Source organism: Elephas maximus, chromosome 15, assembly GCF_024166365.1.
Source record: "Elephas maximus indicus isolate mEleMax1 chromosome 15, mEleMax1 primary haplotype, whole genome shotgun sequence".
Lineage (NCBI taxonomy): Eukaryota > Metazoa > Chordata > Mammalia > Proboscidea > Elephantidae > Elephas > Elephas maximus.
Window position 1 is genome coordinate 3853084 of NC_064833.1, and position 25848 is coordinate 3878931.

Here is a 25848-nt window from a genome sequence, read left to right on the forward strand (position 1 = left end):
ATTCTGCTGAGAAGATCCAGCCTGTTAGAGCAGGAAGCTGTCAGGGTCTGTTTTCTCCTTGTCTGTGAGATAGAAGTCACCTAGGAAATATAAGGTATCACATGGGCGACTTGTGAAAAGTTTTGAAGGTTTACAATAATACCGAATTGAATGGAAGAGGGAGTTAGGTTTGGCAAGATGGAAAGAGAGAAGGCATGTTCAGATTCCAGGTTACAAAACGCTTCCCATATGTTCGTACATCTTACCCTTTAGAAATCCAGTGAGTGTCTTATTTTGGTGACTCCTCTTTTATTACGTATTTACATCGTATTTTTCTCTCTTGAATGGGTTCTGTATCAGTATTCACATCATTTCTTTGAAAAATCTTCCCACTGAGGAAATATACAGCTACTTTAGTGACATTGATTTCCAGAATGCGTAATACAGGCCTAAATAGCTCACAGTTAGTCCTTTTTATAATTTCTAGGCTAACCTAAAACTCAGCAACATTTTTGTTCCTTTCACACTGTTACTAGGTTGTTCTAGTTTTTCTTTTTTCCTTTTGGAAGACTTTGTTTTCTAGCTATACAATTGAAAGTTGGTGCTGCACATGCCAGTGTACCCCCAGTTTTCTTTTATTAACAGGGTATACCTTGTTGCAGTCTGTATAATTGAGTTGAGTCATCTCTATAAAGCCCAAGAGGAAAACGAAGTGTAAGGCGAGGCTTCTCTCAACGGGGTATATTGAGTTGCAGTGAACACTTTTGTGTGCCTTGTGCTTTGAGCAGCACTGTGACTTGACCTACCCCACTAGCTTTGGTCTTCTCGTCTACTAAAATTTGCAAATGTACCCATCCCATAGGAACAGGGTGTTGATTAAATGGGATGAAATTGCCCGCCATGTAAGTGCCCAGTAATTTCTTGAATTTCAACCTGTACACATTTGGAGGCTTTTGAGGCCTCGCCGTTTACCATTTGCGTGTCATAACTCAGGGTTAGCTGCTCATTACGATAAGGCCATATCTCACCTTCTCCTTCCTGTGTGCTCCTGTATGAACCTCCAGCTTCTCCACCTCACCCTCTTCGTCCATCCATTTCTACAGCCTCTCTTCTTACATATTTTAGAGTTGTTAAATAATACAGCACGTTTTTAGGAAGTCCAGAAAATCCTTTTAAACTGTCACTTAAAATACCTTTATCTTGATAATTACTTTCATTTTGTGTGCTTTTATACTATTTTGCCAAATACACAGTTTTTTTCCAAAAATGCAAGTGTAGTCACCGTAAAGGCCCTTTCCCACATCGGTGGCCGGTTTCACCGCTTATGCATGCCAAGTGACTCGGACTCAAGTGACGGAGTGGGGGCAGGTAAGGGTAGCACTCCGACTCATAACAGAAACCCTGGTAGCGTAGTGGTTAAGCACTACTGCTGCTAACCAAGAGGTCGGCAGTTCGAATCCTCCAGGTGCACCTTGGAAACCCCGTGGGGCAGTTCTACTCTGTCCTATAGGGTCACTGTGAGTCGAAATCAATTCCACGGCAATGAGGTTTTTTTTTAAGGGTCGCGCTAAGCCAAAAAGGAGAGGGGAGGAAGACGGAAGATACCATGGTTTGTCAGAACTAATGAACTGGCAGCGTTTGAAGAGCCTTAGATAAGCTCATATCGCCCAGATTTTGTTAGGTGGTGCCATATGGCACTGCCATCTTGTAAGTAAAGAACAGTCAGGTATTGGCATTGTCTTATGGTTTGACCTAATTTATTCTAAAGACGTGACAAGATTCACGCAAATATGTATGTACAAGGGTGCTCGTGAGCATTATAGTAACAAAAAAGAACTCGGAAGACTGCATGTTTCTGTCAGTAGAGGCTGCTGACTCCCCCATCCGTTGTGAACAGCAAGGCACAGCTATGGTCGTGACCAGGGGCGGGGCTACAGGAAGTGCTGCTGTTGAAAGAGCAGGCTTTTTTTTTTATATAAAACATTCATGGGAAAATATATATATATATATATATATATATTTACTCTGATCTAGCAAGACAGCTGTAAAAACAGTGTAATTTCTCACTGCTGGTTTGGCAAAAATCGTTATATATTTGACTTCTGGTGATGGAGAAGGTCTCAGTGCAGAATCTGTTCTGGAACGTGCCAGGAAATCCCGGGACTGTCGCAGGTGTCCCGTGTGTCGATCTGTGCAGGCAGTACCCAACCTGGGAACCAGGAAATCCCGGGACTGTCGCAGGTGTCCCGTGTGTCGATCTGTGCAGGCAGTACCCAACCTGGGAACCAGGAAATCCCGGGACTGTCGCAGGTGTCCCGTGTGTCGATCTGTGCAGGCAGTACCCAACCTGGGAACCAGGAAATCCCGGGACTGTCGCAGGTGTCCCGTGTGTCAATCTGTGCAGGCAGTACCCAACCTGGGAACCAGGAAATCCCGGGACTGTCACAGGTGTCCCGTGTGTCGATCTGTGCAGGCAGTACCCAACCTGGGAACCAGGAAATCCCGGGACTGTCACAGGTGTCCCGTGTGTCGATCTGTGCAGGCAGTACCCAACCTGGGAACCAGGAAATCCTGGGACTGTCGCAGGTGTCCCGTGTGTCGTTCTCTGCAGGCAGTACCCAACCTGGGAACCAGGAAATCCCGGGACTGTCGCAGGTGTCCCGTGTGTCGTTCTCTGCAGGCAGTACCCAACCTGGGAGCAAGTTTAATTCCAAAGTTGGAAAATGAGTTAGAAATTCAGAACTTTCTCCTCTTTAAACACACAAAAAAGGGTATAAATTACTAGCCCTTTAGGTATTTTTAGCCGAAATGTATTTAACTAAGAATGCAGCTGAAATACTGTATGGAAATTTTCACTGAATTCTGAGATAAGTGAATCACTATATAAAGGCCTCAGGTTTTGATGGCACCAATTCTTTAATTTTTTTATTAAAATAAAAATTTATAGAATCTTTACTATGTGATGCAAACATAGAACATATACGTATTTGCACACAAATATTTTCACTGAATTTTGCACTGCAGCAGTTGATTTTAGGGGCTCACCAGAACAACCCAAACTTCCATCAGGGTATAGAACATGACCGTCACCCCAGAAAGCTTCCTCCCGACCCTTGCCGGTCAGTCCTCGCTCCCAGCCCCACATTTAGCCCTGGTTTTTATTCTTCCCATTGTAGCTTGGTTTCGCCTGTTTTAGAAAAGCCTCTTATAAACGGGCTCATACGGTGTGTGTTCTGTGTGAGGCTAATTTCAGCAGCATAATGCATTTGAGATTTCAGTAATCTGTTTCTTTTTACTGCTGAGTAGTGTTCTGTTACATGAATACATCACGTCCTCCTGTTGATAGACACCTGGGCTGTTTCTAGTTTTTTACTCTAACTGTGAATATAGTGGCTATAAACATTCTTTAGCAAGTATCTTTGTGAGTATCATTTCCCTTGGGTGAATAACTGGAAATGGAATTGCTGGGTCATAGGGTAGGCGTAGATTTTGTTCTATAAGAAAGTGCTTGCCCTTTTTCCAGAATGGTTACACTGTTTTACGTTCCCCCTAGTAATGTGTGAGAGTTGAAGTTGCTCCCCGTTCTACTCAACGTTTGGTGTTGTCTGTCTTTACCTTTAGCCATAGTTCTAGTGGGCGTGTGGTGGCATCACCTGGTGGTTCTCATTTGCATCTCCCTCATGACCAGCTGAGATGGCTGGGCACTTACTCCTGTGTGTACTGAGCATTAGTGTACCTTCTTTTGTGAAAGGTCTGCTTAAATCTTTGTGTCCGTTTTGTGTTATTAAGTTGTAGGAGTTCTTTACATATCCCGAGTACCTGTCCTTTATCGGGTTATGTTTGATGGATATTTTCTCCCAGCCTATGGCTTGCATGTTTATTTTCTTAACTGGCCTCAGTGCTTTTAATCCAGAAAATGGGGCAGGGTCATTGTGATTTTTCAGTGAAATTACATGCCAGGGCACCTGGAAATGCCTCGCACATGACGAACTGTTAGCTGTTATTATCTCTTTTGCAAGAATCAATGATTTTAATGATTTGGTTCTTTTGTCAGGGTAGAAATAAAAGAATTAAGTGTAGATTATCCCTGCCAACACTCTCATTATCTCCTCATTCCCTGAAAAAGAGGAAGGGAGGAAAGGAAGGGGGAGAAAAAAACTAAAAACAACTTATAAACTAACTTAACTTCGTTATCCCTTTATGTGAAATTTCATCCAGGCCCACTCTTCACTGTGCCCCTGGCTTAGGATGGGGTCATAAAGAAAGCAACCTGTCGGTGGGCTGGTTTGTGTTGGCACGTTAGGTTGCTGGCTGCCGATGATTGTTTCAGATGTACATAGTTTGACTAGAAGCTGTCCTAAATGTGACCACCAATGCGATAAATCTCAAGTGATTCACTGAATGCTTTTGACCCATTTTAGGATTTTCTGAAAGATACTAATCAGTGCACTCTAAAAATAAACTCAAATCTTGTTAAAACGCTATTCATTGTAGAGCAGGAGTCTGTAAGAGTCATTTTTGATGATAAAACTAAGAGCTCATTAGAAAACAAGGAAAGTGTGTAATTCCCTAAGTGGGCTTTTTTCTTTGCCGTATCACATTTTATTCCTCTTTCCCTTAATTTTCATTTGTTAAAGTTGTTAGTGTTTGATTGGCAGCCTTTGACAAATGGTGGTGGCCGTTATTTGAAGGATTATGTTTGTTTTGTCAGGAAGTTGATATTACTAATTAAATGTGTATTGACGGTGCTGAATCTGTATAGAAACCTTTTGGTGTTGGAATCTTCATCTTTTAAGAAGCCTGGGTTTGAAACGAAGGTGCAATCATTGTTTACTCCTACAATTATTTTAAGGTTTTAGGTGAGTATATCCATCCATTGGCTCTTAAAAAAATATTAACTGTAACATAATTAAGGGTTTATTTGACTAAAAGTGTTCCAATAAGAAGTTCAAGAAGATACTGAGTCTAGAACCACAACTATGTGGTGTAGAATTTCAGCTTGTGTGGGGAAATGTGAGGTGCCTAGGCATACTTCTTTCTTGCGGATCAATCTATTTTTAGCCTAATTTTCTATTTTTACATGTTTTCCTTTACACAGTTGTATTATCTCTATTTTCTTGGCCTTGAGGCTTTCTGCAAGTTAAAACATGTTATGAAATGGCAGCTCTAAAGGTGGGAAGTTTTAGTTTAAGATCTGACATTTTTAATATGGAAATTACCAGCTGCCCTTTTCCAGAAAGAAGGTAAAATTAAATATACATCTAGGTCGGGCTTATTAGAAGAAATGTTTTCTCTCCTTTTTAAATAGATTGAATGTACGTTTCTTCTCGTTTTTTCACTTTTATATGTTTTTGGTAATTTAAGTAGAAACACCTATGGTTAATGAGGACTTAGCTAAACTCTGTCATATATACACTGTCCAACCCATATTTCTCGATCATCCTTCTGTGTAAAAGATTTGAGAAATAGGAAGGCAGGAATGGTCGTTTTCTCATAGTTTCTGATCCCTCCAGGTATCTTTTGATGGCCTTTAGTCCACTCCAAGGCCTTTGCCAGACTCTTTTCCAGAAACACATGGGGTCAGGGTCCCCATGACCACCCTCAGGCTCAACGATTTGTTGGGAGGATTTACAGGACTCAGTTGCTGTATTTAAGGTTATGGTTTACAATAGTAAGAAAATACAGAGTAAAATCAGCAAAGGGAGAAGGTGTGTGGAGCGGAGCCTGGGGGAAACCAGGCCCATGTGTCCAGGTATCCTCTCCCAGTGGAGTCATATGGGACGTGCTCAATTCCCCCGGAAACCATGTGTGACAACATGTGCCAGGTGTCACCAACCAGGGGAGTTCGCCGGAGCCTGCGTGTTCAGCGATTTATTGGGCGTCATTCACATAGGCGTAACAGCATTTACATGTCCCATCTCAGCTATTCAAGCTCCAGACCCCAGAGAGAAAGCAGATGTTTGCCATAAATGACATTGCTAGCATAATTATCTGATCAAAACAGTACTGTGTGGCCCAAGGCTTCAGGTCTGCAAAAACCCCCTTATCTGACAGAAAGTTTCAAGAGTTCAGTTTCCCTGAGTGGCTGAGAGCCATCCCTAAAAACAGGCCTCTTTCAGGATGTGAGGGGTTTGAACAGCCACACCTGCGGAGTTCACCCTTTCCTGCACAGCCCTTTGTCAGGCACCCTTTTCTTCCCTGGGCCTAGGTAACTGCCACTCACTCTTCAACTCTTAGCTTAGGTGGCCCTTTCTTTGTAAGCCTTCCACAGCACCTGTACGTTTCCCACCTGGCATATAAGCATCGTGTTGTGTCTGTCATCAACTCTTGTGCCCTCCAGTAGCGTGTGCGTTTAGTGACAACAAACATCAAGTCTGTCTTCCTCACCACTGTGTCCCCAGCACCGTAAGATACGCGCTTCAGAGGCCTGATTCTTTCTTTTGAATGACTTATTGGTGAGAATAAACTTACTGGTGCTAATGCCCTGATGTTCAAAAAATTTTGATGAGAGTTATTACAAGACGTCAAGAAGATTTCCAAGAAATAAAGGAACTATGCCTTTGGAGTTTGATAAATCAGATTTTTATATATATACGTACTTTATATCAAATCTTTTAAAAATTATTATGCAGCTGTGATTCTTCAGTTACATTGAGTATAATTTGTGGTTACTTTTCTGTGATAAATGGACCAAACGAGCCAGCGGAAACACGTATTGTCATACAGGTTGTCTGGCTTCAGTGTCCGCCCTCTGCAGCCTGTCCTCAACATAACAGTAATTCTTTCAGATGAAGGTGTACCCACCGTTGCCTCCCTGGGTGAGGTGGTGCTACTCTGACCTCTCATTCGGCTTCCTTGCTCTTCTCTAATAAGCCAGGTGTGCTCCACTTCAGGCGCCTTCATACCACCTCAGCCCCATCCTCTTTCTACTTGCTACCAAGGACTTTTGAGTCTAGTTGGTAAGTTTATGTAGCTCCCCCGGGGCTGCAGCTCTTCCCAGGTGCCCAGGGGCTCACCCTTTGCCGATTCCTCCTCCTTCCTGGTTTTGGCTCAAGTGCCACTTTCTCAGTGAGGCCTTTCATGCATGCTTGTTTTCGGTTGGAACATTCCCTTTTTTTTCTCCATAGAGCTTATCACCACCTGATACCCCACCCTCACCGCCACATGGTTTTACTCACTACCGTGTCCTGGCACATGGCCAGTATTCAGTAGATGTTTATGGAATAAATCAGCGAATAACTTTCAGCACTATGTCAAATGACATACTGAATTGTGAAAAAGTGTATGACTTGTTAAGATAGCATGATGCTTAATATGTATATTTATGTGTATTTTTATAGCTTAGGTACACAGGAGAAAAATTGAGAAGTTAGTTTTAGTTGGGAAGTGCCATTGAATTCCTTCTCTGTAGATCAGGAACTGCACTCCGCCATCTGGCAAAGACTCAAGGAAGGGTGTTTTATGGTGGAGCAAACTGAGGCTCTGAGAGTCGAGTTACTTGCCTCGGGTTACCCAGCGAAGTGGTTACATACTCGGTCCGTTTCCCGTGTCTGTCCTCAGCCCCACACTTTCTACTTGCTACCAAGGACTTTTGAGTCTAGTTGGTAAATTTATGTAGCTGACAAAATATTTAGAGGAGACCAAAATAAAACACAAAATCTCATGTGGCAGCCAAAGCCCTGAGTTGGTGTGTGTCCTAAATTGTGGAGAATATGAGCAGTTTTATATTCAAACCTGTGTTTAATTCTGTTGTCCAGTAAGATGAAAACAACTCATGAATATAAGCGTAGTACTGGCCCACAGAAGGAAGTCCAAATACATACCCTTTTTTAGTGGGAAATTGACATCGACATGGAAACAAATTAATTTTTTTTTTTAATCTCTCAGAGGTCTTGAAAGGATCTTGCAAACTTCCTGGGCCTGGAGTTAAGAAACAGTAGTAATTTATGGTATAAAAAGAGACTAGAACACACTGGCAGTGGTAGCTGAACCAGCAGGTGCACGAGAAGCCACTGTTAGACACGGGGGATGCGACGGTGAACACATGGGGTCCCTGCTCCTCGGTAATCTTCATTCCAGTAGAGAGTTGGCCACATCTGTATATAACGCGTCTATACTAGGAAAGCGTTCCCAAGAAGATGGAGGTACAAAAGGAAGCCTCCGTTTTAGGGGTTGACAGTATTAACTGGTTTGTGAACCCTAGCTTTAGCGCTTGCTGTCTGGCCTCGGGTAAACTAACTTTAATATATATATATATATATAATATATATATATGTTTATTTGTAAAATAGGAGTAATAAAACCTACCTGCAGGAGTCATGGTAAAGGTTAGAAATCACGTGTATAAAATACTTAGTGCAGTAACTGGCTCCTTGAGTAGCAGGTAGTTCCTCTGCTAGCGCTGTCCTCCTTCTTCTGAGACTTCCCCGGTGGCTGTGAAGTAGGAATAGAACAATACCCAACTCACACGTGATGAGAGGAGAATCTGAGATATTACATACAATCTGCTTGACACTGAGCTTGAGTGCGTACAGTGTAAACGCTTGATAAAATTTTTTTATTACACCAGTGAAGGCAGTTAATTCTTCCGGGAGTTAGTCGGGGAAGACAGGCAGTAAAGAAATGTTTTCTACAAGGAAAGAACACTGGCTCTTGAAGAAAAATGCCCGAGCGTTCACTGGGCATTCACGGTGGGCTCTGACAGCACCATCTCTGGAGTGTTGGTGATAGGGAGAGGTGTCAGGTTCCCTGGGGACTGCTCCTCCAGAGCTTCAGGTGAGGGAACGATGAGATGAGTCAGTGTGTTGTGATGGTTTCCTCCATCTCGAATCAGTGCGTTTTGGAGAATACATTGATTGCTATGACTGGACTGCAAGCTTGTGGTTATACCATCTCTGAGTACCAAGAGTAATAGATTGAAGCTATAGGAAAGCAACTTTTAGAACTTTTAAGTCAGGTTCATGAATAGTGCGTTTTCCATAAAGGTTGTTAAATTATAATTTTTCTTTTTTTCATTTGGACAGTTAATATAAATTTGGTTTTCATGAATGAAATACAGTATTTGGTTACTTTTTCCCACCTGTGAACAGTGTTCAGAAGTTACGGTAATTAGTCTTCAAGGCAAGTTTATAATCATACATTTACCTCAACATATAGTTGATACTCTGCGGTGGTTTCTGTGAAGTCCACACCAGACCGTCAACTAAGATGGCGTTGAACGTTACAGCCAGAACAACTGTGGTGTTTCTCTGCCACATACAAATACATATCTTGAGTTATCTTTTCTGCATTTAGTTCAGTAGTAAGCCTACTTACGCTGCAGACTTTTTGTTTGCATTTCATCTTTGAAAATGTCTTCACCCTGATACGAACTGCTAAATACTGGTAGCCGTCCAGGAACATCCGATTTTAACTGAGCGGATTCATTGCTTGGAAGGCATTTGTAAATTCCTTTAGGCGCTTCTCTTGGTGCTTGCCTTTTAGCACACCACTACCTGCAGGTTAATCACTTCCAGTTGATGGCCAGGTGGAAGCGTCTCAATTGCACAGTTCAGTGGATTTAGAAATACGTAAATTTTCTTTGCACTTGCACAGAGGTCTGAAAAATGTTGCTGGAGCCATAGTTTAAGGTCAGGAAACATACCTGCTGCGGATTTGCATGGGAATGGCGCTCTTGCTTCCGTGTTAACTTTTGAGGAGGGGGAGGCCTGTAAAGCAACTTGGTAGTACTTGTGATTCAGACCGTGTTGTTTCACAGTGTCCTGTGTACCTGGTTCTAGATCATGTGTTTATTATGACCAGCTCTCCTTAACGATGTTAAAGAGAACGTGTTACTCCTTTCCTTCCGTGACTCATTTTTATATCACCAGCACCTACATAATTATTGACACAATGTGTATAGAGCATGTAAAAGGCACCCAGTAAATTTTATCAAGTGAATGACGCCAAAATGCGTTCTTTTAACACAGCATTGTTTTCCCATTCCTTTATATTGTAGGTGAAGAGCGATTATATGTTAGAGATAGCTGATCAAGTGGACCAGGAAATTGCTTTGAAGTTGGGCTGTCTAGAAATACGGTAAGGTGGCAACTAGATTTTGAGGTATTTATCCATCAGTGTTCACTGGTTTTGAAAATTATCCAGGTGTTACCCTTTTCCACGTAAAGATTATCAGTAAAGTACTGGATCAAATTTGAGTAAAAAATTGAGCAGATTATAAATAATGTTGACATCGCTAATTCTGGAAATCTTAGAATCTTTTAAAATGAGTTTGAATTGAATTTAAAATTGAGTGATTTCTGAGAGAGCAAGTATCTCAGTGTCTAAGGCCGTGCTCCCCAGTGCGGCCTTCTGTGAGGGCAGAGATGTTCTGTGCCTGCCCGGTTCCACATTCACCACTAGCCTGGGGGAAATGCGGCTACTGCCTTTAATTCAGATTTAAACTTAGATGTGAGCTGCGGTACCACACTGAACACATGGGTCTAAGGGAAGTGGAAATCTGAGAATGTGTTTATTTCTGATTACACTTCTCACCATTTGTCATCTGTTACCTGTATGTCATCATTTTAAATTTTGACTTAAAAAAAAAGCTCTACTTTCATCAGATGAGGAATCCCTGGTGGCATAATGGTTAAGTGCCACGGCTGCTAACCAAAAGGTTGGCAGTTCGAATCCACCAGGCGCACTTTGGAACCTCTTTGGGGCAGTTCTACTCTGTCCTATAGGGTCACTATGAGTCGGAATTGACTTGACAGCGTTGGGTTTTGGGTTCATCAGATAAAATTTTAATTAAAATTTACCTTGGGCTGCTAGTTTAAGATGAGTTGATTAGGTAAAATTTGATTGTGTATCACTCAAAACAGTGATAGTTCTCCCCAAAGATAACTATTTTTTATCCTGCAGGAGGCTGTTAGATAACAGTTCCTGTCAGGACCCAAAGGATAGCAAGCATCTTCTTCAGCCTTTCATTAAAGTTTGTTTTTTAGCTGTAATTCTGTATTCCAGTGACAAAACTCATCTCTTACTGGTCCCTTTATGTTCCTGCTTCCTCTCCTCGCCTTCTTCACAGTTTCAGCTTAGGGAGCATGTACCCTTCTCTCCTACTACAAATGGAACTACCAAGGGAACCTTAAAGCATTGGACCCCCTTGAGTGGTAGTTGTACCACTCTTGGTCCTTAACCACTTTTTCCCTCCTTCCCACTCTGGCCTCCCTCCTGTTATGTTTTATTCCCTTCCCTTCCCGCTTTCTCGTCCTCCGTCCTTCCCCCCCGCTTCTTTCCTCCCTTCTTTCCTCTTTGCCCCTTCCCTTCATTTTATTGCTTGGCGTCACTGATTAAAGTTTTAGAATCTAATGGGAAAACTTGAAAACCTAGTCCCCCTCCAAAAACCAAGTCAGTTGATTATACAGTCTGCAATAAAATCATGTCAGGATTTGTAGTATCAGCACATCAGAAGTAGCTTAAGTCTAATCTTGTCCTTTTGTGAGATATTTGACGACACAGTCATGTCCGTTAATGTCGGGTTTTGTATAGAAAGGACTTGGTTCCAGTACAACCTGAAACTGCTTTATTGGGCAGTTTGGAATAAGGAGGTGAGATTCAGATGTAAACCTTAAGGACGGTTGGGTGGGCAGCACGTATCATGGGGTCCTTACTCTGCAGGAGCCTGACACCTCTTGCCGCATGTACCGGTGGCTGACTTCATCTCACGTCAGTAGGTTATGCTGTTGAAAGCGTGTTACCCATGCTAGCATGTTTGGCTTCCTTGGGAGCAGGTGTGCCATAAATCTGACCACAGCCACAGTCCTGTGCTGCGGTGGCCATCCCGCGTGCATGTACCGTGTCTTGAGAAAACAAGAAGTATGCCAGGTAGCAAATGGAACAAATCTCTTTTAAAACTGGAATTTCATTTCTCATCTTTACAAAGAGCCGGGCCTGCTTCACTTTCAAAGGGAACATCAGATTGCTCAGTAGAGAACGGGGTCTGTGCTGACTGCATTTGCCTGGTTGGGAAGTAGGAACAGTGTTGTAAATCACATTCTTCTTCAGTCGTAGCTTACCAGAAAGTTTGTGGCTGAGCCACAGAGTATTTCGGTGAACTCTCCCCTCCCTGCATTTTAAAATTTGTCATCCCAGACATTATTTATAAAATTTTATATCTTTCCTGATTTTAGGCGCTCATACTGGGAGATGCGGGGCAACGCGCTGGAAAAGAAGTCTAACTATGAAGTATTAGAGTAAGTACCGCACAGCTGAGCTGTTCCCGCAGCCTTCAGAACTGACTCATTGCTTCAGACTGGGGCCTTTTTAGCTGGATTGTCTTTACTTAACGTTGAATAGTGAGTCTGTTCTAAAGCTCATGGAAAGTTTAAGAAAAAATTCTTGAAGACACCATTGTATTAGCAACCATTTAAGTTTGTTGATAAATGTAAGGCTCACATGTTTCTAACATGTTAACGTGTATGTAATAAACTTTTTGGTCTCCAGATTAAATCATACTGGAATGAAGTTTCACCTCTAAGTTACGTTGAACTCTAAAACTGTCCATAAACTGCTGGTAGCTAGTAATCTCATCCTTTTTACAGTTCTCTGTATAAGTTCACTAAGGATATTTTTCCCCCAAAAGAGGGATAAGGGATTTACTTGTTGCTCATGTATCCTAAAATTTAGAATCACTGAAAAGTTTTCCGATAACTAATTTGTGTATCAGATTGTTGACATTTGGGAAGCCAGAAGTCCTGCTCTGCATGTTTTTGATAGTGAATTCGGCAGAAGATAATGAATAGATGTTATACCCTAGTGAAGATCAGCTTTATTTTCATTATCAGTGGTGCAGCATTTTGCCGGCACTTATTTTTTCTGAAATGAGTGGAAGTATTTCAGAAGTCCTTGTGATACTTGGAAGGTGTCAGCAAGTTAAAGTGAAAGGTAGTCCATAACCACTCTGCCTCATTAAAGACTTCCTGTGGTTTTAAATTTTATTTGGACTTTCTAGGTCAGTCCCACCACTGCTACACTGAAAGTTTAGTACCCTGCCATTTTGAAAACAAGACTTTGCAGGACAGATGTGACCATTTAAAAATAACAACCTAAGTAAATGTTTTTCGAAACTAGTTACAAAGCAGGTGGAATCATTTGAAGTAACTGCTAGCAGTAATAGATGTCAGGTGGCTATTTTTGGAAATTACAGGAGCCTTTTGTGGCCAAGGTGTGACAAGCGAATGAGGGTGACCCAAGGCAGAGGTCGGCAGCATCCTAGTTCATCATGCTGAAACCAGTCCATCACACGGCTTCTGAACTTAACATGTTAGAATCACATAAGGCTGATCACATGCATGGCACAGATAGGCACCCAATAAATATTTGCCATGCTGTGTTTATGAAGATACCTTCCAGACATGCTGTGCCTCCTAACAGATTAGATAGGGCAAAAGCAATTGGTTGGAGTTAAATGAAAAACTTCAGAGATAAATGAGGCTATCTTACTACACAGGATTAGTGTACATAGATTTTTCCCCTGCTGTTTAAGCACTTAATAGTGTAGAGGTCATCGTGGTTTAGATTTTTATTTAAAATTGCCACACTCTCTAGCCTGATTTACACTCTTAGTGCTTAAAGTACAAACTGTCAGAATCAGAGGAATTGTTGAGAGTCTTGTTTTAGGTGTTCATCTTCAAAAGGCAGTTCAGGAAAATAGGAATAGTTTTCCCAGTGGTTATTTGCTTGGTTATCTATCCTGTTGTCCATTCACTTGTGTCTTCATTAATTCATACAGCGAACATTACTGAGCTCCTTGGCAGCTAAGTGTGTGGAGATTCAGAAATTAGTAAGACAAAACTTGCACCCTCAGAAGCTTACAGCTAGAAGGGAGACTCTCGGGCAAGTAAGCAAAAACCAATGTGCTAGGAAATGAAGTGGAAGCATCTGCAGGTGTCTGGGGAAGAGGTGTTTTCCGGGAGATGTTGCTTAAGCTGAGTCCTGAAGAAAGTGCTTTACTGGAGCGTAGGCAGGTGAGGTTGCAACAGAAGAGCCACCCCAGGAAGAGAAGCTCAGCATTTGCAGACTGTTAGAAAATAACGTTAATTGAGGAGGGGGACACTGTGCGTGAGGGAGGGATGGGGTGTGTGTGTACACATAGGGACCAGATCGTTAATGGCCTTCAGAAAGAGCCTGGCCTTGGTCCTTGAGCACTGTGGACTCACTGAACCCTTCTGAGCAGGATAGTGATAGGAGATTTCTGATTTAGAGTACCGTATTCACGAGGTCAGGGTTTTAGTAAAGGAGATTAAAAATGGAAGAGGGAACCAAGAAACTGTTTCCTCTCTCCTTTCTGTTTGAGAAGTAATGAGGGCCTGAGATAAAGATGGCAGCAGTGGTGATGGAGTTGTAAAAGTAGCGGTGGAGACACAGATTACCAGAATTAGGGTCTGTGGACGTTGTAGCTGGTTAAATTTGGGTAAAGGAGGAAAGGGAGGTACCCAGGGGATCGACTGGTTTTCTGTCATGAGCCCCGAGGCATGTCAGTCATAGAAAGAGGAGCACACTTAGGGGAGAAGAGGATAAGTTGTTTGGGACATGTTGATTTTCAGTTCTGGAGGGACACCGTGGTTTTTAAAGTGAAGAAGGAGACTAGTTGATTTATTTCATCTATTATGAAACCACTAATACCATCAGCATTAATGGTACACAGTGCCTGGATCTTTTTTTCTAATGCCATTTTCCAGTGAAAGGAACGAGGGCTCCTTGGAGAAATGCCTGGTTCTAGGACTGAGGAGGGAAAACACACAGTAAACCCAGAGCTTGTTATAGTGCCAGAAAGAAGTGCTCAAAAAACAAAAGGATAGGGCTACGTCAGAGTGACGCAGGAACCAACTGAAAAAGCTCTCAGTGACTAAAGCAAAAAATATAAACAGCATGGTTTTGAATTATAACACAAAGTCTGAGATAAATATCCACGAGTCCATACTAACATAAACGATTAAATAAATGGATAAGTGGAAGAGACAAGTCTCCTGTTGAGAAGAATTCCAGATAATTTATGCGGATCCTCCCTCATCAGCAAAACACCTCGCCTCTAAAGTATAGGGTGCTCTTTGTGACTTGCTTCCAAAGAGTGCAGTTTGGAAAAGGGGTCTGGGAGGAAGGTAACTTTCCAGTGCCAGATACCACCTCAGTCAGATGATAAGTCATGTTGATAGTATGTCCCCCAATATGATGTAATGAGAAGGGCACTTCACCTCTATGGCCTTCATTCCAAAAACCATAATCCCTGTCTAACCATGCGAAAGGCGGCATCAGACAAACCCCAACTGAGGTATATTCTACAAAATACCTGACCAGTACTTTTGAAAAATGTCAGTCACTGTCTTAAGCTGAGTTCTCTAGAAAAGCAAAACGTGTAAAGAGTATCAATATATTCTCATATATAGAGAGAGATTTATATCAAGGAAATGGTCACACGATTGTAGAGGCTGGAACGTCCCAAGTCCGTGGATCCAGGGTAGAGGGTTCTCCTGATTCACGTAGCCGCAGGGGCTGCCAAACCCAAGATCGGCAGGTTGGAGAGTAGAGCTCTTGCTCATAGGCAGTGAAGATCAACGAATCCTGAGATTGGCGGGTAAGCTGCTAGCTCAAGTCCCAAGAACAGGAGGCAGCTGCAGGATCTAGAGCAAGCAAAAGTGAGTGTCCGCTTCTATTCAGATTCAGTCCACACACCCAAGGAAACGCCCTTCAACTGATTGGCTACTCACAGCAGATCCCATCGTGGAGGGTGATCACATTTAAACACTGAGAATCATGGCCCAGCCAAGCTGACACACAGTCTTAACCATCACAGTCATCAAACACCAAGTCTAAGGAACTGTCATAGCCAAGGGGAGCCTAAGGAGGCATAACAACTAAGTGTAATGTGGTGTCCTGGATGGGATTGTGGAACAGAAAGAAAACCTTAGGGGAAAACCAGTTGATAATAAAGGATCGGTATTGGTTTATTAGCTGTGACAGGTGTACCACAGCAATGCAAGATATAACATTAGGAGAAACTGGGTGCAGGGTCTACGAGGAACTCTGTATTCTCTTTGCAGCTTTTCTGTAAATCTAAAACTATTGTAAAATAAAAAGTTTGTTTAAATAAAATATAAATCTCATGGGAGAATTGGAGACAAAGAGCCAGCAAATAGTTATGTTATTGTCAGTTGCTGTCGAGTCTGACTCGTGGCAGCCCCACGTGTGCAAAGTAGAACTGCTCCGTAAGGCTTTCAAGGTTCTGACCTTTTGGAAGCAGGTCACCAGGCTTGTCTTGCACAGTACCACTGGGTGGGTTCCAACAACCAACCTCTTGATCGGTGGTCGAATGCTCAGCCGTTTGCACCACCCAGGTGTAGTTACAGATGGCCTAATGGTGTAACATATGCTGAATACTTCGGGCAGGAAAGGAGAGCTAGACCAAAGACGTGGACTATAAATCGGCTGGCACACAGTGGAAGGAGGACAAGAACACATGATCGTCCTGCAGGGCCCGCTGAGGACGCCCGTCCTGTGTCGGGATTGGGGGAGAATGGTATGATTCTGTCCTGTCCTATCTCTCTGTGATGCCAAGATAGGAAAAGGAAAGGTGGAGTCAGTGAGAACACCAGGGGAACCAAACGAGTGCGGAGAGCCAAGCCTGCTGTAGACGAGTCACCGGAAGACAGATAAGTGGAAGAAATCCCATGGACGATGGATCGCGTGTCATTAGCAGCAAGAGTGGCCAGCTGAAATAAAGAAAATGAAAAAACAGCCTTCAGGGCAGGTGGTGGAGGGTGTGTTTGGACAGAGGATTTTTGAGCTGAAGATCTGTTAGGAATGAGAGTCAGAAATGACACTAAGGCTGGTGAAATCATGGAAATCCAGGTGACAGGAGACTAGATGAACAGAAGAAGACAGAGTGGTAAACCACGCCTTTGAAAGTGCTGTGAGTCTTTGTGGGGGTCAGCTGAGAGGGAGGATGTGGGGATCACTGTACATAAATAAGAGCTGGTGGCCGTTACTGACCAGATTAACAGAGACAGGTGAGCATGTTAGGTAAATGAGATGCCTTAGAGGGTAGGGTCGAAAAGGTGAATTATCTGTTGTATTGGAATAACTTCCGTATTACTTACGTATGTAAAATATTTAACGTAAGTAAACACGATGGGTAAAGAAGGTGGGGTTTTCAGAGACTTAACAGTTCCAGAATATTATTGTTCTCAATTTGCTCTATTTCTTGTAAATTCCTGTGCTTTGCCTCCACATAGTGGTTCTTGGCAATTGTATGACATTTGTGACTTTGCTACACTGCCTGTGTATGCGAGGCAGATTACTCAGATGGGTTCTTGAAGCAGACCACCTGGGTTCAAATCCTAGCTCTACCGTTTAGCTCTGCCATTTATGAACTTTGGGTTAGCAAATCTTTTGGTCTCTGTTTCCAGATCTGTTAAAATGGGGATCATACTGATTCCTACGTTAGCTGTTGGGAGTTAAGTGAGACTGTCCATGGCAAGAGCTGAACATGGGACTGTTGATGACTGTGGTACTAAAGATGTTGGCTCTAAGTGTTGTTGTCATTATCCAGAGGAGAGATTGTCAATCAGGGTCAAAACCAAACGATAGCATTTTTTTTAAATGAGTATTACTAAGAAAAAAATTATATAAAATACTATCAGGGTTATCTGTTAGTTTAATTTTGAGCCCTTTTTAAATGTTTTTTCATTTGTTTACACAGATAATACATTCTAGTTCTAGAAAATTAAAACTGCACTGTTAAATGAAAAAAAGTCTTCAAATCCCATCACTTAGAGACAACTGCCTTCACAGATTTTTTGTTTTTTTGGGGGGAGGGGGTGGATTGTGCATTCTTTTTTTTTTTTGGTGGCAGTATACACAACCAAGCATGCATCCGTTCAACAGCCTCTGCACGTTCATACGGCGCAGCAACATTGGCGCCTGTCTCACACCGAGTCACCATTCTCATTATCCCGTCTGCCGTTGTTTCACTGCCATTAATTTAGACTCCCTGCCCCTTAAAGTTCGTATCTGCGCTTCCTGTTAATAGTTGTCACTTTGAACCTAGAATTCTTGATAAGAGCGCAGTGCTCAAGGTGAGCATTTTTTATTAATTGAGCTAAACTGTTTAGTTTAATGATGGCTTCATGGGATAATTTCAGCTCAAGGTTTAGAGATTATTTCCAGACAGTAGATTCAGAGGCTTCCCCAGCCTCAGTAGAAGTAAGTCTGGTTTCCTTTTGACTTTTAATTTCTGTTCCATGATTTTCCTCCTTTAGATTGGGATCCATCTCTGGGGCCCTTGATCAAAACGGTCAGTAATGGTAGGCAGGCACCACCCATTGCTTCTGGTCTTGTGGCACAGGAGGTAGTAGTTGATGGAGGCAATTATTTTCCTTCTGCGATTCCTGGGTCTCCTTCTTCTCTGGTGCTTCAGGCGAATGGAGACCTATTGTATCTTGGATAGCCGCTGGCAAGCTTTGAAGGCCTCAGGCACTACTCACCGACTAGAAAGTAGAACAGAAAGTCTAAAAACACCTGTAAGCCAACAGATCCATGAAACCATGACTCTAGATCTTGGAACCAAGAAGATGAATCCCATTAAGTGTTTAGTTGTACCTCAGTAGTATCAACGATGTCCTGGTGGTACGGTGTTTAGGCCCTGGGCTGCTAACCAGTAGGTTGACAGTTTGAACCTAGCAGCTGCCTGCAGGAGAAAGACCTGGTGATTGGCTTAAAGATTACAGCATTGAAAACCCTATGGGCCAGTTCTACTGTGTCCTGTAGCGCTGCTATGAGTCAGAATCGACTCGGCAGCAGTGAGTTTAAGTAGTATCAACAAGCACAACCTTCCTTCTTTCTTTTTTTTTGACTGCTGTTGTGGTTGTAAAATTATATAAAACACTTTCTTTGCCATTTTGCCCCTTTTTTCTGGTGTACAGCTCTTAGTGACGACAGCTACATTAGTCAAGTTGTGTAACCGTTACCCTTATTCGGTGCCGGTTTTCTCGTCACCAGTAGACAAGAACTGACTGCTCCACATTCACAGCCTTAATGAAGATCCTTATAACTTAAAAAAAAAAAAAAGCTCACGTGTGCATACAGTACATGGTTTAATGAAAGTGGAACAATACCATAACTTCTGTATCGCATCCTGCTTTTTTAAAATTTAACCTTATGTACAGACAGCCTTTCCACGTACTGAATATAAATGTACGTTATCATACTGGCCCATCAAGTGACTATAAATACCATATTTAACCAGTCACCTACTGGTGGACGTTCAGGTTTTTACCAACAATATGAGGCAATATCGCCATCTTTCGTTTTTCAACTTTGCCTATTTCTTTCCCTCAAATAATAGCTTGTTTTATTTGCATTAATTTGGTTATTGGTGAAATCAAACATTTCTCCACAAACGGACCATTTTCTCTTCCTTTTGTAAATTGGCTGTATTTTTCTAATATTTTTATGTTTTTCTTTCTTCAAAGAGGTCTTTGTCATATTAACCCTGTATTTGTAGTATTTGTTCTGTGTATTCCTTCACAGTTCATCTTTGCCTTTCAACTTTATCTGGCTTTTCATCATACGGAAGTTTTTCTTTTTTTAACGTAGTCAACTCGGGCACTCACCTTCGTCGTGGCTTTTGAGTTTCATGACCTAATAAAAAGCCACTCGGTGACTTAAGTTGCGTGCTCATTCTAAAACTCTTACGGATTTGTTTCTGCTTTTACAATTCCAAGGGAGTGGAGGTTTTTCTCCTTTTAAATGAACTTTTAGCATAATTGCATTGTGGTCAGCAGGCCTGGTGTGTGTGGTGAGTGCTTCTTTGACTTTTGTTGAAACTTGCTTTGTAGGCTAGTATGTCACCATTTGCCTCCTAGTGTTTCAGTCTGAAAAAGTCTCAAACATGCAGAAAAGTTGAAAGAATTGTGCAGTGAACACCACTGTATCTACCACCCGGATTCTACTGTTGTTAACATTTTGCTGTGCTTACTTTATGTGACCAGTTCTTCTAAATGTTTTTAGTGTGGTTGAAAAATATATCGTCTAATCAAGCTTGTTAATTGTCTGTTGGCGTCGCCCATGTCTTCATTGGCATTTTGTCTCTTGACCTATCAGTGATTGAGAGGTGTGCTGAAATCTCCCTCTGTGAGAGTGGCTTTGTCATTTTCTTAATGTGGGTCTATTTTTGCCTTATATTTTGAGGCTTTTTTATTTAGTGCTTACAAACTGGATATTTATATCATCTTGGTAAATTGAATCTCCTGTCATTACTTAGTGATTCTGTGTCTAATAATTTTTTTTCCTTGAGGTTAAGCATTTGTAAGGTTTTATTTTCCGTTTTTTCACACTCACCTTTTCCATGTTCTTATATTTCAGGTGTGTCTTGTGTAAATATCATAGGCAAGATTTGAAATTCAGTCTGATAAATCTTTTAACTGGTTTCATGCATTCATATTTATTAGGATGAATGATACATCTGGATTGGTTTGTATTATCTTTATTTCTGTATGCTTTTTGCTTGCTTTTTTGTTGTTGCTCCTGTTTATTTCTTAGTTTTTCTTATTCCAGGTTTTCTTCTCTAATGATTTAGATATTTATAAGCTCTTTCTGGTCTTTTATTAATTAGCCTTACATCATTAACCTTCAATATTAATGTAACAAGATCTAGATTACAAAAATATCTTAATCGTCTCTGAAACAGTACAGGGGACTTGGACCTCTTGAACTCTTCCTCTCCTTTTGTCTTACACACCATTTCCCCCATTATTTTACTTCTGTCCTTTTGTACTTAAACCCCAAATATTAGACATTATCTTATTCATACATTGGCTTTTTTTTTTTTTTTTTTTTTAGCTATCCCTGCATGTTGATCATTTTATTTTTCTTATCTCAGACCATCCTTCTGGCATCCTTTTCCTTTCAGTATATTGTTCGTATTGTTGTCTTTTCTCAGCTCTGAAAGACACTGCGGTGTGTCTGTTGGTATGCCTCTGTGGTTGTGCCTTCCTCTAAAATAATCTCAACTTTAGTCTTTCCTGGTTTTACCGTGATGTTTTAGGCTTGGACTTCTTTTCACAAATTCAGCTTAGAACAGGATGTGCTTCTTGATTGTGTATATTCATGTTTTTCATCTAGAAAATGTATACTGTTGTCTCTATAATTATCAACCACATATATTTCAGCCTATTTTGCCCTTTGTATCTCTTAATAGCATTCATATTTTCTATCCCCCTTTTTCACTGTGGCTGTGTGTGTAAAGTTTCTTTGGCTTCATTTTCTAATTCCTTAATTCTCTTTTCAGCAGTATGTTTCTGTTACATACCTTATCCATTTGGTTTTCCATATCATCATTTACACTTTCCTTCTAGAAGTTTCATTTGTTGTCTAATCTGTTTTTTCATTCCTGGGACCCTCTCACTGTATGCTCTTCTGTGTGATCGTGCCGTTTATCTCTTCACTCCTGGGACCCTCTCTCTGTATGCTCTTCTGTGCGATCGTGCGGTTTATCTCTTCCAGCTTTTTGTGCACAGCTGCTTCTAGCCTGTGTCACAACAGCTCTTCCATCTGCTGACCTCAGGGTACTAAAAAAAAAAAAACCCGTTACCATCAAGTTGATTGTGACGCATAGCGCCAGTATAGGACAGACTAGACCTGCCCCATAGAGTTTCCAAGGAGCACCTGGTGGATTCGAACTGCCGACCTTTCGGTTAGCAGTCGTGCACTTAACGGCCACGCCACCAGGGTTTCCCTTGGGGTGCTGGAGGTGTCTGTTTCTGGTGTTGCTCTGACTCTCAAGTACATGAGCAGCTTGAGTGTGTGAGTCCAGTGGCCCTAGATGGGCAAGCTTTGCTCCAAAGAGGCTTGGTTTTCTGCTGCTGTGGCTTCTGACGATGCCAGGGAATGTGCCACTCCAGCCTCCCTTGAGGGCCCAAGTACAATGCCTGAGTGCCAGGTCCACCTCCCTCACGTCGCAGGTAGCCTCAGGTTGGGAGTCCCACAAGCAGTTCTGTGCTGCCCACAATGGAGCCTTCTTCACCCCAGCGCTCTCGGAGTCTGTCACAGAGGGCTGGACGGGGCGGGGGGGGGGGGGGGTCCCGGAGAACTGCCCGTGGATCTCCGTGTCCTCGTGTTTGCTGAACAGTCCTGCATGCACCCAGTCCTTCTGGTATTAGTTTTCTTTTTTCTGGAAGTATATTGTTTCGAAGTTCCTTTGTATGTGTCTTTTGGTGGTAAAATGCTCTCAGTTTTTGTCATCTTGTAGTTATCTGTAGCTTGCCCTTGTCGTGAGTGGTGGTTTTGCCCAGTAAACAATTCTGGATTGATAGGTATAGTTTCTCCCCACTTTGAAGATACTGCTCCGCTCTGTTCTGTCTTCCATTCGGTCTGTTGAAAGGCTGATGTCAGTGCTTCTGAAATGGTGCTGGCTTGGGATAGCCTGTGACTAATATGTCCCTCAGGAGCTTCGCAGCTGTGACACCTTGAGAGGTGACATGGTTTCTCCCATTGGATTTTGCTAGTAAGTTGAAGCCATTTAGGAATTTCTATATTTCCCAGTACAGAATATATTATACATGAATACAGAATATTACTTGTTATTCATTAGTTTATTTCAAGCTTCTCTCTTTTCCTTCCCAGTGAGGAGAAAGGTTACAGAATGGTGCATATGGTTACTTAGCCTGTGCCAGGAGTTTTAAAGATCTCAGTTACTTACAGCCTCATGGAGAATACCCCTTCAGCTTTACTACATTTCAGAGTAACCTTTGAATTTTGGGGAGCAGTGCTAGGCTCAGCTTCTGAGAGTGGGAAAAGCAGAAACCTCTGCTTTTTTTCTTTAAACCAACTGAAGAGCCCTTTTTTTCCTTAGCTTCCCAATGCTGGCAGAACAGGTACCTTTTCTCTGGACAGAGAGGAGGTACATGGCAGTGATGTCCCCATCCCCTGTCCCTGGTGCCTTATTTCCTCAGGGCCAACACTGCCGGGAGCAAACTGGAGGTTAAAAGATTAGAAGAAGGAAGCTGTCTGAGTCATCTAGTGCTGCTATAACAGAAATACAACAAGTGGATGGCTTTAACAAGGAGAAATTTATTCTCTCACAATCTCTAGTAGGTTACAAGTCCAAATTCAGGGCGTTGGCTCCAGGGGAAGGCTCTCTTTCCCTGTTGGCTCTGGAGGAAGGGCCTTGTCCTCAATCTTCCCCTGGCCGAGGAGCTTCTCAGGTGTAGGGATCCACGGTCCAAAGGATGCACTGTGCTCCTGGTGCTGCTTTCTTGGTGGTATGAGGTCACCAACTCTTTGCTTCCTTCCCTTTCTTTTTATTTCTTGAGAGAGAAAAGGTGGTGCAGGCCACATCCCAGGGAAATTCCCTTTACCTTGGATCAGGGAGGTGACCTGAGTAAGGGTGGTATTACAATCCCACCCTAATCCTTTTTGCCATAAAATTACAATCACAAAATGGAGGACAACCACACAATACTGGGAATCATGACCTAACCAAGTTGATACACACAGTTTTGGGGGAACATAATTCAGTTCATGACACCGTCAAAACTAGTCACACCTGCCCAGCAGGAGCAAAGCACGGTAGATTCTGACCATCCAGGCAAAACTGCTTTTTCTCACTCAAGATGCCCTGGGAGAGTCACTGAGGAACAGCTAGCCATCTCTATTGCAGTTAGAGAAACCCAACAGTTACTGATTTTTAAGAGGGTTGAGGTATAATTTAGCAGTTAAGGTACCTCAGTAAGACTTCTAAATTGAAGAAAATTCTGACAGTCCTGAAGAGAGCGTAAGATCAGATACCCATGGCGATGTACACGTGATGTTTTGAAGTTAGTTTTGGTTGCTTTTTCCCAGGCTTTATATGCTTGAGGAATTAAGTCCCCAAAGTATTAAACAAGGCCAACAGACAAGGCCAGCGTTTTCGCAGAAATATTGTCAGAGGAGAAACACATTTACCCTTGACCTAAGAATCCTCTTGTAATGCTCTTAGTTACTTTTCGTATGTGACTCTCAGACCTCTGAAAGCCTGGGGTTTTGTGGGTACATGGCTGTGAGTGCTCACTGTGCAGCATGGGGCATACTGGAGACACGGGCGTGGCTGGGAGGGGGGAGGTGGGGACATTGCAGGCGAGCGTGGTCTGCAGTGGAGGGGAGAGGAGGCGCATGGTCCCGCCGCATGAGGTGCAGCTCTGTAGAGTGGGGAGGGACCAGGCGTCTGTGGGTGTGTGTGATGCTGCCTCAGAGAACCCTGAAATGGTGGGATCAGCTGAGAGGATGGCAGCAATTCTGAGGGTTAGCAAAAGGGAAAGAAAAAGAAGGTGTCGTCAGTCAACAATGGTCTGAATATTTCACATAAAGGGCAGACATAAAATAAACATTTCCTAAGAGAATTCTGGTTTGAAATTAACCATAGAAGTAATTTTGAGTCCTAGAAGCCCTAAATGTATTGGCTTTGAAAGCTCTCTATCTTACGGCACCTTTCACGCTGTTATACGTTTAGTTGTTTAAATGAGTGTCTCCCCTGAGAAGAGGGAACATGTTTTAGTGATAGCTTTGTCCCCTTATCTAACAGGTGCCCAGTATGTAGTAGAGTCTCAGTGAGTAAGTAGATGAACGAGTGCAGGCCTTCATTCTTTATGGCTCCAAATCAGAATAGTGTGAATCTTAGAGAATAGATTAAAGAAACCCTTTTGCGCATCCAGAGAGAAAAATAGGACAGATGATAAAAGCAGCAGGTGCTTCTGTCTCCCTCGTGTGTGCGCGGGCTGGACGAGGCTCCTCGTTTCACTTACAGCTGTCTGCACTAGCTTTGCAGCCTTGCTGCGGAGCCTCCACAGCGGACTCCCTTCTTCCCTTTCCATGCCTTCTGAGCAATGCTGGGGGCCCTTTGTGGCTCGTCCCCGTGGTCGTCGCACACTGTGGCCAGCATCCACCCATTTAGGCCCCCGCCTCTACTGAGGCATGTTGAGGCCCGCGGCACTCAGGATGCGGAGTCTTAGAGTCAGTGTCTCAGCCTGGTGGCGCCTGTTACAGCTTTCAGCAGTGATGCAGTTGTTCTGTACCTGCCTATCCTCACGGGCTGTTAGCGCTTCGAATGTGGCCAGTGTCACTGGGAAGAGAATTTTTATTTAGTTTTAATTAAAGTAAAAGTAGCCACATGTGGCTAGCCAGCGGCCACTGTATCAGACAGCACAGCTCCAACCTAATGTTAGTTAATAGCCTGTCAGCTGTGTATGGGCTAGAAAGATTTCTTCTGAACCAATAAGGAATCTTAACAGCCTAATACTTAGATTTGGGAATTGCATTTTGGTCATTTTCTAAAGGCTTCCTGTAAATTAGGTTTTTGTCAGATGGGTTGACATGCATGTAGGATATACCCCTGACAGTATTTATCTAGTGAGGAGTTACATTGTAAAGGCCAGGAGTTTTGTTTATGATGCATACGTTGTATTTATCGCTTTATTCACACGTGGCTGCTGTGCACCCTTTGGCTTCAAAGGAGTTTGACGGCACACACAGCTAAACAACTGCAGATTAGAGGGCATGTGGTAAACCACTGGCAGCCAGACCCGACCGCAGTGAGGGGGAAGGCGACCTGGTATGAAAAATGGGGCAGCCTGCATGTCCCCCGCCTGGCTCCTAAGGGAGGTTTTAAATTTAGACTTGTATAATAGGCTCCCCAAACACCAAGCACAGTGTCTGAGCTGCTCTCCGGCCGCTGCAGAGCCCTCTACCGCAAAGCCTGAAGTAGATTGGCTTCTTGATTAATTAACAGAAAATGTGTTAAAAGTAATGTTGAATTTTTTCACCATTTTGTGTATATTAGCCTCATTTTTATTTTCT

The 25848-nt window shown here is 42.6% G+C and overlaps 1 protein-coding gene across 11 annotated transcripts in view; it reads left to right on the forward strand.

Moving 5' to 3' along the window:
- The window catches only part of PTK2 (protein tyrosine kinase 2), a 252208-nt gene that overhangs the window by 108923 nt on the left and 117437 nt on the right, over nt 1-25848 (forward strand). For all 11 annotated transcript variants that reach the window (XM_049854317.1, XM_049854311.1, XM_049854312.1 and 8 more), the window contains 2 exons: nt 9977-10056; nt 12153-12215. In XM_049854317.1, the coding sequence (XP_049710274.1) occupies nt 9977-10056; nt 12153-12215 (143 nt within the window). The remainder of the gene's footprint in view (nt 1-9976; nt 10057-12152; nt 12216-25848) is intronic.